Source organism: Loxodonta africana, chromosome 12, assembly GCF_030014295.1.
Source record: "Loxodonta africana isolate mLoxAfr1 chromosome 12, mLoxAfr1.hap2, whole genome shotgun sequence".
Taxonomy (NCBI): Eukaryota; Metazoa; Chordata; class Mammalia; order Proboscidea; family Elephantidae; genus Loxodonta; species Loxodonta africana.
The window spans coordinates 38,551,822-38,567,534 of record NC_087353.1 but is presented as its reverse complement, the minus strand read 5'-3'; the positions used below and the strand labels follow the sequence as shown (position 1 = coordinate 38,567,534).

At 48.4% G+C, this 15,713-nt stretch overlaps 1 protein-coding gene across 1 annotated transcript in view; it reads left to right on the top strand.

Annotated features, from left to right (window-relative positions):
- The window catches only part of ADCY3 (adenylate cyclase 3), a 121,125-nt gene that overhangs the window by 689 nt on the left and 104,723 nt on the right, over positions 1–15,713 (top strand). The window contains exon 2 of the mRNA XM_003411918.4: positions 323–1,195. Coding sequence (XP_003411966.1) covers positions 521–1,195 — 675 coding nt within the window. The 5' untranslated portion in view covers positions 323–520. The remainder of the gene's footprint in view (positions 1–322; positions 1,196–15,713) is intronic.

The window sequence follows — 15,713 nt, the reverse complement described above, 5'->3', positions numbered from 1 at the left end:
TCTAAGGGTTGGGCCTGGAGGAAATTTAGGTGAGGAACTCAGGGACTGAGAGAGAAGAGATGACACAGAGAGACCAGGGATGCAAGAGATGGAGGGGTGGCCAGGCTCCTCAGCAAGCCGAGACAGGAAGCTGAGTGGCGTGGACAGGACCAAATGTGTGTGGTCCGCGGTAGCATGAGTGAGGGAGTGGTAGAGAAGGCCCTGGCTCTGCAGTCTCTTGCAGCACCCACTCTTTTATGAGAGGTAGTGATAGGGTGGGTCATGGGGAAGGCATGGGGTAGGAAGGAAAAAGAGCTTCTACTGAGGGATGGCGTTCTTTAAGTTCCAGATGGTTAGCGCTACCTGTGCCCTGGAAACTCCCGCTGCGTTCCTGCCACAAGTGGCTGTCCCTCAGCCTCAGCCAAGAAGGAGCCTCCAGCCTTCGCCAGGTCTCAGAGAGCCCTGGTAGGTGGCCATTCTGGGTGTCCCCTCCTCAGCCCCCAGTCTTCTCCAGGGCCAGTAGAAACAGACACCAGTGAAGATGCCTCGGAATCAGGGCTTCTCTGATCCCGAGTACTCAGCTGAGTACTCGGCTGAATACTCTGTCAGCCTGCCCTCTGACCCTGATCGAGCGGTGGGCCGGACCCATGAAATCTCCGTCCGGAGCTCGGGGTCTTGCCTCTGCCTGCCTCGCTTCATGCGGCTGACCTTCGTGCCTGAGTCCTTGGAGAACCTCTACCAGACGTACTTCAAAAGGCAGCGCCATGAGACCCTGCTGGTGCTGGTGGTTTTCGCAGCCCTCTTCGACTGCTACGTGGTGGTCATGTGCGCCGTGGTCTTCTCCAAAGACATGCTGGCGCCCCTCATCGTGGCCGGGATTGGACTGGTGTTGGACATCATCCTTTTCGTGCTCTGCAAAAAGGGGGTGCTCCCTGACCGGGTCACCCGCAAAGTGGTGCCCTACCTGCTGTGGCTGCTGATAACAGCCCAGATCTTCTCCTACCTGGGCCTGAACTTTGCCCAGGCCCACACAGCCAGCGACACGGTGGGTTGGCAGGCCTTCTTCATCTTCTCCTTCTTCATCACGCTGCCCCTCAGTCTCAGCCCCATCGTGATCATCTCAGTTGTCTCCTGCGTTGTACACACGCTTGTCTTGGGGGTCACCGTGGCCCAGCAGCAGCAGGACCAGCTAAAGGGGATCCAGTTGCTGAGGGAGGTGAGTCCTGCCATCTTTCCCCACCCTGCGGCTTCCTTGTCCACTAGCTCTCACCCAAGGTGACACCTGATTTGAAGTGGGGAGAGGCGTCATTTTTTGGCCCTGAGTCCAGGGCCCCGGAGCATCAGCTGCCTGGGTAGGAAGGGACCACCTCTTCCCCTACCCCTGGCTTTGCACCTCCATGCCATTTGCCCAGAGTTTGCCTGTGCTTGGTCCCTAGGGACTGGCAGATGGCAGGACATTGGGCCTTAGGGCTGCTCTGTCACCTGTGCCAGCCCAAGTGGGTGACAGGAAGGCCGGTCTAGACCTGGTCTTGAGCAGCGGAGTCCTGGCAATTCCCTGTCAGTGACCTGGTTAGGAAGATCTCTCGTGGAAAAAGAGGTTTCCCTTGAGAGCCACGAGGCTGGATTCTGGTCAAGTGACTTAACCTGTGTGGACTCAGTGCTCCTCTGACAAATGGGAGTGGTTGTTGTTAAGATCAAAGGCGTTGTGGTGAAAGCACTTAGGAAATGGGAAGGACTGTGTAGAGGGAAGATGCAGTTATTATATATCCTGTGAACTCAGGGTGCCATGACCAGTTAGGCAACTGTGGAGAATGAGTCTCCCCACAGAAGGCATGGCATGGGAGCAAACGAGGAAAATGATGCTGGCCACCCTGGTGGAGGGCCTGTTTGTCTGGGAGGATTATTCTGCTGGAAGGGTGGGATATTGGGCTCAGGTTAACTATCAGACAAGAATTGTGCTCCCCCTGGGGCCAGGCTCCAGGCTAGGGCCTGAGGGGCTGCAGAGACATGAGAGGTGATTCTCGCCCTTCTGAGTTTATGATCTGTTAACCCATCTGGAGGATGGAGGACTCCACTGAGCTTAGAATCAGTGAATTCCATGGTTGTATGTCCTTATTTTACACACAATGAGGTGAGCCCAGAGTCGGGGAAATGACCTGCCCAAGGCCACACAGCTCATCGTGACAGAGTCAGGGCTAGCGTGTCCATTTCTTGACTTCAGCTCCAGTCCCCTTTCCGCTAATACACTGCGTCGTTTCTGCCATCACCTGGGATTGGGGCCTAAATCTCTAAGGGCCCGGCAGTGTCGTTGGTGGTTGATGCAAGAACCCTGTGGACCCATTCTGTTGCCTCCCACTTGGTTCAAAGAGAACATGGTTTTTTCCTCAGTTTTAACTGTTTCCTGGCTCTTGGACGGGAACCCTAGTGGCATAGTGGTTAAGTGCTACGGCTGCTAACCAATAGGTCGGCAGTTTGAATCCACCAGGCGCTCCTTGCTCTATGGGGCAGTTCTACTCTGTCCTATAAGGTTTCTATGAGTCGGGATCAACAGGACAGCAGTGGGTTTGGGGTTTTTTTTTTTTTTTTTTTGGTTTTGGCGCTTGAACCAAGATTTTCCTGTTCCCATATTCTGGGTCACGCAGTGGGCTGTCTCACGGAAGCTCTGTGCTTCTCAATCCGCAGGACCCCAGCCCTGGGCTGATGCATGTGGGTTTCTGTGGGCACATCCCAACAGGTTCCTTTGTATTTCTCCCAATGCCCTATTTCAAATGAGATGGCAACCTACCATTAACGCCATGACTTCGGGGTTGGGGGACTTCAGATCCTGCCTCTGCCAATGGAGGGCCCTGCTGGTAGCTGCGTGGGGAGAGTAGCAAGAGAGTCCTTACTATTGGGAGTCAGTAAAAAGCACGGCTTGGGGGCAGACAGACAGGAAGGCATGGCCGCCTGGGGCCTGGGATCAAAGACTAAGCCTTCTACTGAACAGTCATGTCACTCTTCCTTCCCTGCCAGGGTCTCATATGCTGTGCTGTCTACTTAGGGACAGCGCCTGGGCCCTGCAAATCACTCTTGGAGATGGCTCCTGAACCCATGATTGCTGGCCTGCTTTGAGTGTTGCTAAGTAACAAAACACCAAAACAAAATAGGAAACAGAAAAAAAGATAGAAAAATAAGTAAATTAACATGAAAAACATGAGCATCCCAGAGGAGCCTGACCTTGACATGGAAGCAGAGGCAGGGAAGAGGCTTGGGGAATGAAGGGGCAGAGAGGGCCCATGGTCCAGTTGGGAGCCAGGGAGAGAAAGCCGAGGCCCCAGCTTACAATGGGCTGTGTTCCAGAAGTTTCTGAGTCACTTGTTTGGGACTACTGTGACTTTCTAAAAGGTTTCTGGGTTCCCAGGCCTACCCACCAAAGTCTTACTTCATTCACAGCACCCCTGCATTCGGTTCGGTGGTAAAACTGGGGAAACCAAGCCCAGTGTGGCCTGTGTTGCTGTGGGAGAAACACTGGGAATATGTCCTTCCTAGAGCATTGGATGAAGAGTCACTGTCCCGCCTGATACCCTCCTTGGGCGGGGGCTCCATCGAGGTTAGGAGGGGAGCAGGAGCTGAAGGACAGGGTTGTGAGAGCCAGGGCCAGGACCCCTGCCAGGGTGAACACCATGAACTTTCTCCAGACCTCTGGCACCTCCCCTCTCTTCATTCTCCTGCGCATATGCTCCCTTTTTCTTCCTCTTCTCCCATCACCTGCTGACTCCCCAGGGCCTGCTGCTGGGTCAGTTCAGAATGAACTCAGCTTCACGGTTAGAAGCAGACACCTGCACTTCTGGGGAAGCGTGGTTGGTTGCTGTTGTCACCAGTGGGCACTGAAAAAACATTTCATTGTGAAAGCCTTCTTCCCATGTACCCCTCATTCCCCCAAGCCTGTACATCAGCTCTGTGGGGAAGGACAGAAGGTACACACAGATGCCATTGGCAGCTTGGAATGCCAGAGGCAGATGAGGCAGCGGCCCTGGCACCTTTCTCCAGTGCTGGCAGGTTGGGGCTCTGAAATGAAGAGCGGGTGGAGTCAGGGCTTTCTGTTACTGTTTCTGTTACTAGTTGAGCGCAAACTGTTTGCACCACCCAGGGAAGGGCAAATGGTTTGTGCTCAGCTACTAAGTGAAAGGTTGGTGGTTCAAACTCACCCAGTGGTGCCATGGAAGAAGGGCCTGGCAATCTATGCCCAAAAAATCAGGCATTGAAAACTAAATGGAGCACAGTTTTACTCGGATGCAGATGGGGTTGCCATGAGTCAGAATCGACACAATGGCAACTGGTTGCAGTCTGTAGGGCCTGGGAATAAGCAGATAAGCTGATGCAATCATCAGAGGTAGGGTGCCTTGCTGCAGTGGGGGAAAGCATGGGGCACGGACGGGGTTAGGGTGTCGGAGAGGGTTATGAATTGGTGGAGCTGAAGCTGGCAAGATTTTCCCACATCCTTCCCCTTGCCTGGATCCTGGCACTGCCAGGCCTGTTACTACACAACCTGCCTTTTACTTACCCCAAATTGCCCCTGGGGTGAGGTGAGCAAGCAGGAGGGAGTTGAGATCAGGACCAGGCATCAGCTGAGGGGTGAGACTGAGGAGAGGGTGAGGATGCAGAAAATGCAGCAAGACAGTGGGAAGCTTCCTTTGGTGGGTGGCTGCTCCGGAGACACCCACACCCGTACACACATTAGCTTCTAACAGGGTCATTGAAAGAATGAGTCTGTGGCAAACTGGGGGCCAGGAACCTCTGACAAATTTTTATGGCCTTATTTCATAACAGAATACTTGAGAGCAAAATTGTCTCACGGAATTAATAGCCTGTTAAGGAGGCCTAGTGGCAAAGTGGTTAAGTGCTTGGCTGCTAACTGAAAGGTTGGTGATTCGAACCCACCAGCTACTTCAAAGACTAGAGATGTGGCGCTCTGCTTCTGTAAAGATTTACAGCCTTGGAAACCCTCTAGGGGCAGTTCTGCTCTGACCTACAGGATCACTATGAATTGAAATCAACTTGACGGCAGTGGGTGTGGCTTTTTTGGTGAGACTTTCAATGTTGTTGTTGTTAGGTGCCCTCGAGTCGGTGCCGACTCCTAACGACCCTATGCACAACGGAACGAAACACGGCCCGGTCCTGCGCCATCCTTACAGTCCGTGTTATGCTTGAGCTCACTGTTGCAGCCACTGTGTCTATCCACCTCGTTGAGGGTCTTCCTCTTTTCCGCTGCCCCTGTACTCTGCCAAGCATGATGTCCTTCTCCAGGGACTGATCCCTCCTGACAACATGTCCAAAGTACGTAAGACGCAGTCTCGCCATCCTTACCTCTAAGGAGCATTCTGGCCGCACTTCTTCCAAGACAGATTTGTTCGTTCTTTTGGCAGTCCATGGTATATTCAATATTCTTCACCAACACCACAATTCGAAGGCGTCAACTCTTCGGTCTTCCTTATTCATTGTCCAGCTTTCACATGCGTATGATGTGATTGAAAATACCATGGCTTGGGTCAGGCGCACCCTAGTCTTCAGGGTGACATCTTTGCTCTTCAACACTTTGAAGAGGTCCTTTGCAGCAGATTTGTCCAATGCAATGCGTCTTTTGATTTCTTGACTGCTGCTTCCATGGCTGTTGATTGTGGATCCAAGCAAAATGAAATCCTTGACAACTTCAATCTTTTCTCTGTTTATCATGATGTTGCTCATTGGTCCAGTTGTGAGGATTTTTGTTTTCTTTATGTTGAGGTGTAATCCATACTGAAGACTGTGGTCTTTGATCTTCCTTAGTAAGTGCTTCAAGTCCTTTTCACTTTCAGCAAGCAAGGTTGTGTCATCTGCATAACGCAGGTTGTTAATGAGTCTTCCTCCAATCCTGATGCCCTGATTTGTGACTTTCAACTACAAATTATAATATGATGAGACTTTGGATGGGTAATTCCTTTCACACCTACAAATTACACATCAAATGCTTCACCCAGTGAATGAGCAGTTGCCCCATGGAGCTGGGGAGCTGCAGTGGGGAGTGTGTGAGAGGAAGCACCCCTGTCTGCCAGACTGGAGGTAAGGTGTTCTATATGTATCACCCTGTTTAATCTGGGTGTTACTGGCACCACTTTACAGATGACGAAACTGAGGCTTATTGAGGTTGAGGAGATTGTTGTTACGAGCTGTCGAGTCGATTCTGACTCATAGCGACCCTATGCACAACAGAATGAAACACTGCCCAGTCCTGCACCATCCTCACAATTGTTACTATGCTTGATCCCATTGTTGCAGCCACCATGTCAGTCCATCTTGTTGAGGGCCTTTCTCTTTTTCGCTGACCCTCTATTTTACCAAGGATGATGTCCTTCTCCAGGGACTGATCCCTCCTGATAATATGTCCAAAGTATGTGAGACATAGTCGTGCCATCCTTGCTTCTAAGGAGCATTCTGGCTGCACTTCTTCAAAGACAGACTTGTTCATTCTTTTGGCAGTCCATGGTATATTCAGTATTCTTCACCAACACCACAATTCAAAGGCATCAATTCTCCTTTGGTCATCCTTATTCATTGTCCAGCTTCTGCTTGCATATGAGGTGATTGGAAACACCCTGGCTTGGGTCAGGCACACCTTAGTCCTCAAGGTGACATCTTTGCTTTTCGACACTTTAAAGAGGTCTATTGCAGCCGATTTGCCCAATGCAATGCATCTTTTGATTTCTTGACTGCTGCTTCCATGGGTGTTGATTGTGGATCCAAGTAAAATGAAATCCTTGACAACTTCAATCTTTTCTCCATTTATCATGATGTTGCTCATTGGTCCAGTTGTGAGGATATTCAGTTTCTTTATGTTGAGGTGTAATCCATACCGAAGGCTGTGGTCTTTGACCTTCATTAGTAAGTGCTTCAAGGCCTCTTCACTTTCAGCAAGCAAGGTTGTGTCATCCGCGTAACGCAGGTTGTTAATAAGTCTTCCTACAATCCTGATGCCCTGTTCTTCATATAGCCCAGCTTCTCGGATTATTTGCTCAGCATACAGATAGAGTAGGTATAGTGAAAGGATACAGCCTTGACGCACACCTTTCCTAACTTTAAACCGTGCAGTGTCCCCTTGTTCTTTTGAATGGCTGCGTCTTGATCCATGTACAGATTCCTCACAGGCACAATTAAGTGTTCTGGAATTCCCATTCTCTGCAGTGTTATCCATAATTTGTTATGATCCACACAGTCAAATGCTTTTGCACTGTCAGTAAAACACAGGTAAACATCCTTCTGGTATTCTCTGCTTTCAGCCAGGATCCATCTGACATCAGCAATGATATCCCTGGTTCCACATCCTCTTCTAAATCTGGCTTGAATTTCTGGCAGTTCCCTGTCAATATACTTTTGCAGCCACTTTTGAGTGATCATCAGCAAAATTTTGCTTGCATGTGATATTAATGATATTGTTCGAAAATTTCTGCATTCGGTTGAATCGCCTTTCTTGGGAATAGGCATAAATATGGACCTCTTCCAGTCAGTTGGCTAAGTAGCTATCTTCCAAATTTCTTGGCATAGACGAGTGAGCACTTTCAGTGCTGCATCCATTTGTGGAAACATCTCAATTGGTATTCCGGCAGTTCCCGGAGCCTTATTTTCGACAACGGCTTCAGAGCAGCTTGGACTTCTTCCTTCAGTACCATCGGTTCATGATCACGTTACCTCTTGAAATGGTTGAACATCAACCAATTCTGTTTGGTATAGTGACTGTATGTCTTCCTTCCATCTTCTTTTAATGTTTCCTGTGTCGTTTAATATTTTCCCCCATAGAATCCTTCAGTATTGCTATTCGAGGCTTGAATTTTTTCTTCAATTTTTTCAGCTTGAGAAATGCTGAGCATGTTCTTCCCTTTTGGTTTTCTATCTCCAGGTCTCTGCACATGTCATCATAATACTTTGTCTTCTTGGGCCACCCTTTGAAATCTTCTGTTCCGAGAGGAGGTAGAGGAGCTAAGTAACTGATGGGGGGGGGGGTCACGGGTGAGTGACAAGGAGGAGTGGGGGGCAGGACATGTCCCTGGGGTTTTCCTGAAAGCCTCTGTTTTCCTGGAAGCCAGGCATCCAGGCTCCTTCCTCCTTGTCTGACTGGCTCCTACTGTCTTTGCTAAACAGCACTTAAGAGCAGTGCCAAGAAGTGGGAGGCCTTAAAATAAGAATCAACCCCCCTCCTTCCTGGGAACTGGACTCAAGGAGGGGAGAAGCCTGTGACAGAATGTTCCTTTTGGAAACATGACCAGGAGTGAATGAGAAATGAATTCAGATGGCATGGAATAGGAGCTAGGATGGGGTGGGCAAGACAGAGGCTGGGCGACAGGGGCTGACCATCCAGAGGCTGGGCAGGGGTGTGCAGAAAATGGTTCAGGAAGAGAAATTTCAACTGGTTTTTGGCTGTCAGGCCCCGGGCTTTGCCATGTCCCAGGTGAGTAGGGGACGCTTATCTGGTGGGGAATCAGAGGCTCTCCCCCCATAGAGAGTGGGCAGATGGGGGTCAGTGTGGGAACCCGAACACGAAGGAAATGCATAGAAGGGGACCGCAAGGCCACCAAGTCCAGCTACACACGAAGAATTTCAATTACAGGACACATAAACAACTTTGCAAAACATCACCCCCTCGGTCTCTTCCCCCGCCGGCTGAGTTTCCCCGCAGCCTCTTCTGACCCTTATCTCTGTGTAAACAGCTTTTCCAGTTTGTCATCTTCATGCATATGCAATTTATGTCCCGCCTTTCACCCGCATTATTTCACTGACATTTTGTCACGAACATCGGAGCCCTCCTCTTTATTTTAAATTATCACTTTATGGCCAGCAGCCTGTTTTCTGGAGAGGAAACCGAAGCCAGGGGCAGGGCCAGTGGTGGGTGACTGGGTGGCCACAGGGCCAGGTCCGTACATCAGTCTCCATGCCGGGGTCTTCCCGGTGCCCTGCTGGGCCGGCCCAGGAGCTCTGAGGTGTGCTTCTCACACACCCCTGCGTACATGCACGCACTTGGGCTTGGTTTGTCCAACAGGCCTGGTCGGCTCTCCACAAAATGGAGTTTCTCCTAGGCAGTGGTGTCACTAGGGTTGGTGTTACCCAGTGCGATAGCTCATGATGTTACTCCCCTGGGCAGAGCGGCCTGGCCCCACCCCTCCCCCGACCCTCGCACCCGCAGGGCCAGTACCTCGCTGAGTAGCCCCGCCCCTCTGGACCCCTCTCCCATTGACCAACGTGGAGACTCTCCTCACTGTCCAGTGGTGGATGCGGGGCCTGCTCACCAGCGCCCTGCCCGGTTGCACTCTGACTGGCAGTTGGCGGGGTGGTGGAGGTGATGATGAGTTACGTACTGGGTGACTGGTGACACCAACCCTAGTGACTTCAGTGCCTTGGTGGCCCCTCCTCCTGTGGCCCCTCCCACCGCGCAGCTTCTGCTGCCGCAGACCCTGAGGTCATTTTGATGTCACCCCCCCGACAGTGTCAGGGGATGCAGTGTGCACCCCCCACCCCCTAGTGAGGTCACAGCTCCTAGGTCATTCTTGTCCTGCAGTTTCTCCACAAAAATACAGCCGGGCAGATCCTCCACTAGGATAGTCCAATCATGAGTGTTATGGATTGAATTGTGCCCCCCAAAATAGATGTTGCAATCCTAACCCCCATACCTGTGGCTGTCATCCCATTTGGAAATAGGGTTTTCTTTGCTATGTTAATGGGGCCATCATCAGTGTAGGATGTGTGTTAAACCTGATCACTTCTGAGATATAAAAAGAGCAGATGAGGCGCAGAGAGAGGCAAGCACAAAAGGGGAAGGATAAATGCCAGGTGCAGGAACCAGGAAGCAGAGAATGCCAGAAAAGCCAAAACAAGTATCTTCTCCCAGAGAGGACAGAGAGGCTTCCTGAGTTCAGAGGTGCTGCCCTGATTTCAGACTTCTAGCCCCTTGAACTGTGAGAAAATAAATTTCTGTTCTTTAAGACCACCCGTTTGTGGTATTTCTGTTATAGCAGCACTAAGAAACCAAGATGCTGAGTAAACATTCAGACACCCTCCCCCTGCTGTCCCCTCACAATATACACATTCTCGGTGACAGACTTCCTTGAGCACATGTGCTCACCAAACACACACGTATGCTCAGAGGTAGCACCCATGTGCAGGTCCACACCCAGCCATACAGAGGGTAGAGCCAAGGTGAATGCCGTTTACTGGGCTCTTGCTGTGTTTCAGCTACTTAGTTAAGTGGCTTCCAGCAAGAGGGAGATGTTAGGATTGTCTTCTTACAGATGGGGAAACTGAAATGTGTGACAAATGAAATGACTCACCCAGGGTCACATTGCTAGTAAGTGGTAGATTAGGATTCGAAGCCAGGTCAGTCGGATTCCAGAGTTCACGCTGTGCTCTCTCGTCTCCATGGTCGGTCACTTGCACTATAATACACTGGCAGGCTGTGGCGGCCTTCTCCAGAAAGGTTTCATTGCCCTGTGGCATCGTCTGGCCTGTGTCCTTAAACATGGGCCACCTCTGGGTGACCCTGAGACCAACTGTGATCCAGTTCTGGGTCTGGTGGGACTCGGGCAGCTCAGGCCGAGCTAGCAGCTCAGTTCCTGCCTTGGCTGCTGTGCAAGGACATTATTGGAAGGGCCCTGCCAAGCATCCAGGACCTACCAAGTGTCTGCTTTCTGCTGGCGTCACCGACCTGCCAGCTCCCAGCACTTCTCCAGCACCTACAAGGTGCTGGGCCTTGTCCTCAGTATAGTCAGTGATGCTATCTGGTTTTTAGCCAGAATCACTAGGAAGTCATTTGGAAGGCGCATGCTCACCTCCAGCCTGAACGGGCTCTGCCTTGTAGGTAGTGCTTCAGGTGATTTTGATACATCCTGCCCTGGTTAAGATGCGTAGCTTTATGTGGATGCTGGGATGCTAAGTAAATGGTACACGCTCTTTTGATGCCTGCCCATGGATACAGACAAACACTCACACTCTCTCTCTCTCACACACACACACACACAAACGCACACACAAAGGGACACACACACACACACGCACACAAAGGGAGCTCACTTCTCTAATACCCTAATTTGAAATACACAGAGCCCTGGTAATGCAATGATTAAGTGCTCGGCTGCTAACTGAAAGGTTGGCAGTTTGAACCCATCAGCAGCTCAGTGGACGAAAAGACCTGGTGATCTGCTTCCATGAAGATTACAGCTTAGGAAACCCTACTCTGTCATATAGGGTCATTATGAGTCGAACTCCACTCGATGGCACCTGCAACAAAAACAACAATTTGAAATCCCCTGGAGAACCCAGAAATATGGAAAAGGTGCCCCTGAGAAACAAAATAAGAGCTGTTCCAGGGTGTGTGCCACAATCATAGAAGAACCCCTTACATCTTCCCTCAGAGCCTGTTGAAATACAGTTCCAACAGGGTTGGGTCTTTGGTTTCTCAACCCACAACCATTGGGAGGAGCAAAGTCGGAATGAGGAGATGTCCGCAGGGGCGGGCATACTGGCACTCATCAAGGAGTTTAGCTGTCTGGGTTGTCGAGTGTTGGAACCAACAGCCCCGACACCTCGGTGGCTGCACGAGGCATCGTTTCATTACAGGACAATGTAGTAATCAATGTCTATAATAATGATAAACTCATCAAGAAAATATTAAATTACATTTAGTATAGAGTGGTGTAGAGAATTGCATTCTAAAAACATCGTTATCAGAAATGGATAAAAACAGGTTTGGGCAAATAAGGGTTATGTTTTGGCTCTCTAGGAAATTCAGTAATGCAGAATGGCTCATTTCTCAATGGCTTTACTGTACCTGTATCCATTTATATACCCTATGTTTCAATTATCCTTTGCTACATAACCCCCAAAATTTCATGGATTAACACAATAATGAGTTATTATTTCTTACAACTTTGTGGGTTTGTTGTGCTCAGCTGGGTGGTTTTTCTTTTTTGGCAGAAGTAAAACTGTCTTCGTTTGCAAATGACATGATTGTTTATGTTCAAAATCCTAAAGAATCTGCAAAACAGCTCCTAGAACTAAGCCATTTCTAAAACTTTTTCATCACCCCAAACAGAAACTCTGTACCCTTTGCCCGTTCTCTGGTAACCTCTAATCTATTTTCTGTCTCTATAAATTTAACTGTTTTAGATATTTCATGTAAGTGGAAGCATATAGTATTTGGCCTTTTGTGATTGACTTCTCTCAGTATAATATTTTCAAGGTTCATCCATATATCAGGTCTTCATTTCTTATGGCTGAGGAATATTTTGTTGTAGGGGTGTGCCACATTTTGTTTATCCATTCATTTGTTGATGGCCAAGGACTCGTGGATGCTCCCACACAGACTTTTGGTGCCTCGCTAACTGAAAATGTTAGTGCCTTGCCCTATAGATTCCAGGTACTTTCACAGCAGCTGGGATTACTTTTCTACTTCACATGGCATTGGCTAGGGTCACTCACCTGGCTATGTTCAGCGGGTGCTGGTCTAGTAAGTTCTAAGAAGGCTTTACTCGTATGTCTGGAGGCTTGGAGCTCCTCCACATGACCTCTCATGTGGCTAGCTTGGGCTTTCTCCCAGCATGGTGGTCTCAGGGAATAAGTGAAATCTTCCAGTCATTTTAAAGGGTTGGCCTGTCACTATTGGTCACATCAAGTCACAAGGCCAGATGCAAGATAAGGGGAAATTAATTTTGTCCCTTGGTATGAGAGTGGCCTGTGGCATGCAGGGAGGGAAGGAATTGATGACAGCTGTCCTTGGAGGCTCTCTACCAAACCAGGCGGGATGTGGCTCAGCCTGAGGGTGCTGGGAGAAGGGACTAAATAAAACCATGAGTTTGGGTACGGTACAAAATGCTCTGTGACCATAGGATGCTTCAAAAATTAGAAACGTGGTTCACAGCAGAGACTAACTTCTTTAAGGCGTTGATTCTCTATGGAATCCAATACATCATTTCCATAATTTTCAGAATGTTTTAGAAACTGCGTTGCACAAAACATAATGATGGCTGGTAGCTCATTTGCATGGGTTGTACCTCGCCTGGCATTCACGGAAAGACTTCGTTCTCTTAATTCTTCCAACATGCTATTCCCCCTCTGTGCAGTGTGGTGCGCCTGGTTACCGGAAGCAGTCCCCTCCCCAGGGAGCATGCAGCCTGATCTTGACCCTGCACCAATCCTGCCCCTTCCGCTCCCCATGTGAGCTAGATGGGCACCCTGGGACTGATGTCCATGGTCCTTTCTCATTTGCTTGTGTAGGTCCTTCAGAAACGTGTTGAGTTTTTCTCTCTTGGCATGTTGCCATTTACCTCAAGGAGAGATTCAGGCCTGAAGTCAAATTACTTTATAGCTGTCACAGTGCCTTCCACATGACAGTTGTTTTATATGTATTTGTCGAATACATACATTCTTGTGTTGCTTTTATCTTCATTTCCTTCCTCATAAACTCTCCTTGAAATTGGTCAATTTTTGGCTAGATCTAGGCCAGGGGAAGTGTTCTGGTGTTAATCCAAGTGATTTGAGAATGATTTTTTAAAAGCAAGATTTCTATGACTGTTCAAGCATGCTAATCAATACTCCTTTGCCACTTTTTTTTTGTCCTTTTTTTTTTATATTAACTTGCATTGAGCTTCAAGTGAACATTTACAAATCAAGTCAGACTGTCACATATAAATTTATATACACCTTACTCCGTACTCCCACTTGCTCTTCCCCTAATGAGTCGGCCCTTCCAGTCTCTCCTTTTGTGACAATTTTGCCAGCTCCCCACTCTCTCTATCCTCCCATCCCCCCCTCCAGACAGGAGATGCCAACACAGTCTCGAGTGTCCACCTGATATAATTAGCTCACTCTTCATCAGCATCTCTCTCCTACCCACTGTCCAGTCCCTTTCATGTCTGATGAGTTGTCTTTGGGAATGGTTCCTGCCCTGGGCCAAGAGAAGGTTCGGGGACCATGACCGCCGGGATTTCTCTAGTCTCAGTCAGACCATTAACTATGGTCTTTTTATGAGAATTTGGGGTCTGCATCCCACTGCTCTCCTGCTCCCTCAGGGGTTCTCTGTTGTGCTCCCTATCAGGGCAGTCATCGATTGTGGCCGGGCACCAACTAGTTCTTCTGGTCTCAGGATGATGTAGGTCTCTGGTTCATGTGGCCCTTTCTGTCTCCTGGGCTCTTAGTTATCATGTGACCTTGGTGTTCTTCATTCTCCTTTGATCCAGGTGGGTTGAGACCAATTGATGCGTCTTAGATGGCCGCTTGTTAGCATTTAAGACCCCAGACGCCACATTTCAAAGTGGAATGCAGAATGTTTTCATAATAGAATTATTTTGCCAATTGACTTATAAGTCCCCTTAAACCATGGTCCCCAAGTCCCCGCCCTTGCTCCGCTGACCTTTGAAGCGTTCAGTTTATCCCGGAAACTTCTTTGCTTTTGGTCCAGTCCAATTGAGCTGACCTTCCATGTATTGAGTATTGTCCTTCCCTTCACCTAAAGCAGTTCTTAACTACTAATTAACCAGTAAAAAACCCTCTCCCTCCCTCCCTCCCTCCCCACCTCGTAACCACAAAAGTATGTGTTCTTCTCAGTTTATACTATTTCTCAAGATCTTATAATAGTGGTCTTATACAATATTTGTCCTTTTGCCTCTGACTAATTTCGCTCAGCATAATGCCTTCCAGGTTCCTCCATGTTATGAAATGTTTCACAGATTCCTCACTATTCTTTATCGATGCGTAGTATTCCATTGTGTGAATATACCACATTTTATTTAGCCATTCATCTGTTGATGGACACCTTGGTTGCTTCCAGCTTTTTGCTATTGTAAACAGAGCTGCAATAAACATGGGTGTGCATATATCTGTTTGTGTGGAGGCTCTTATTTCTCTAGGGTATATTCCGGGAAGTGGGATTTCTGGGTTGTATGGTAGTTCTATTTCTAACTGTTTAAGATAACGCCAGATAGATTTCCAAAGTGGTTGTACCATTTTACATTCCCACCAGCAGTATATAAGAGTTCCAATCTCTCCGCAGCCTCTCCGACATTTATTATTTTGTGTTTTTTGGATTAATGCCAGCCTTGTTGGAGTGAGATGGAATCTCATTGTAGTTTTAATTTGCATTTCTCTAATGGGTAATGATCGAGAACATTTTCTCATGTATCTGTTAGCTGCCTGAATATCTTCTTTAGTGAAGTGTGTGTTCATATCCTTTGCCCACTTCTTGATTGGGTTGTTTGTCTTTTTGTGGTTGAGTTTTGACAGAATCATATAGATTTTAGAGATCAGGCGCTGGTCGGAGATGTCATAGCTGAAAATTCTTTCCCAGTCTGTAGGTGGTCTTTTTACTTTTTTGGTGAAGTCTTTAGATGAGCATAGGTGTTTGATTTTTAGGAGCTCCCAGTTATCTGGTTTCTCTTTGTCATTTTTGGTAATGTTTTGTATTCTGTTTATGCCTTGTATTAGGGCTCCTAATGTTGTCCATATTTTTTCTTCCATGATCTTTATTGTTTTAGTCTTTATGTTTAGGTCTTTGATCCACTTGGAGTTAGTTTTTGTGTGTGGTGTGAGGTATGGGTCCTGTTTCATTTTTTTGCAAATGGATATCCAGTTATGCCAGCACCATTTGTTAAAAAGACTATCTTTTCCCCAATTAACTGACACTGGGCCTTTGTCACGTATCAGCTGCTCATACGTGGATGGATTTATATCTGGGTTCTCAA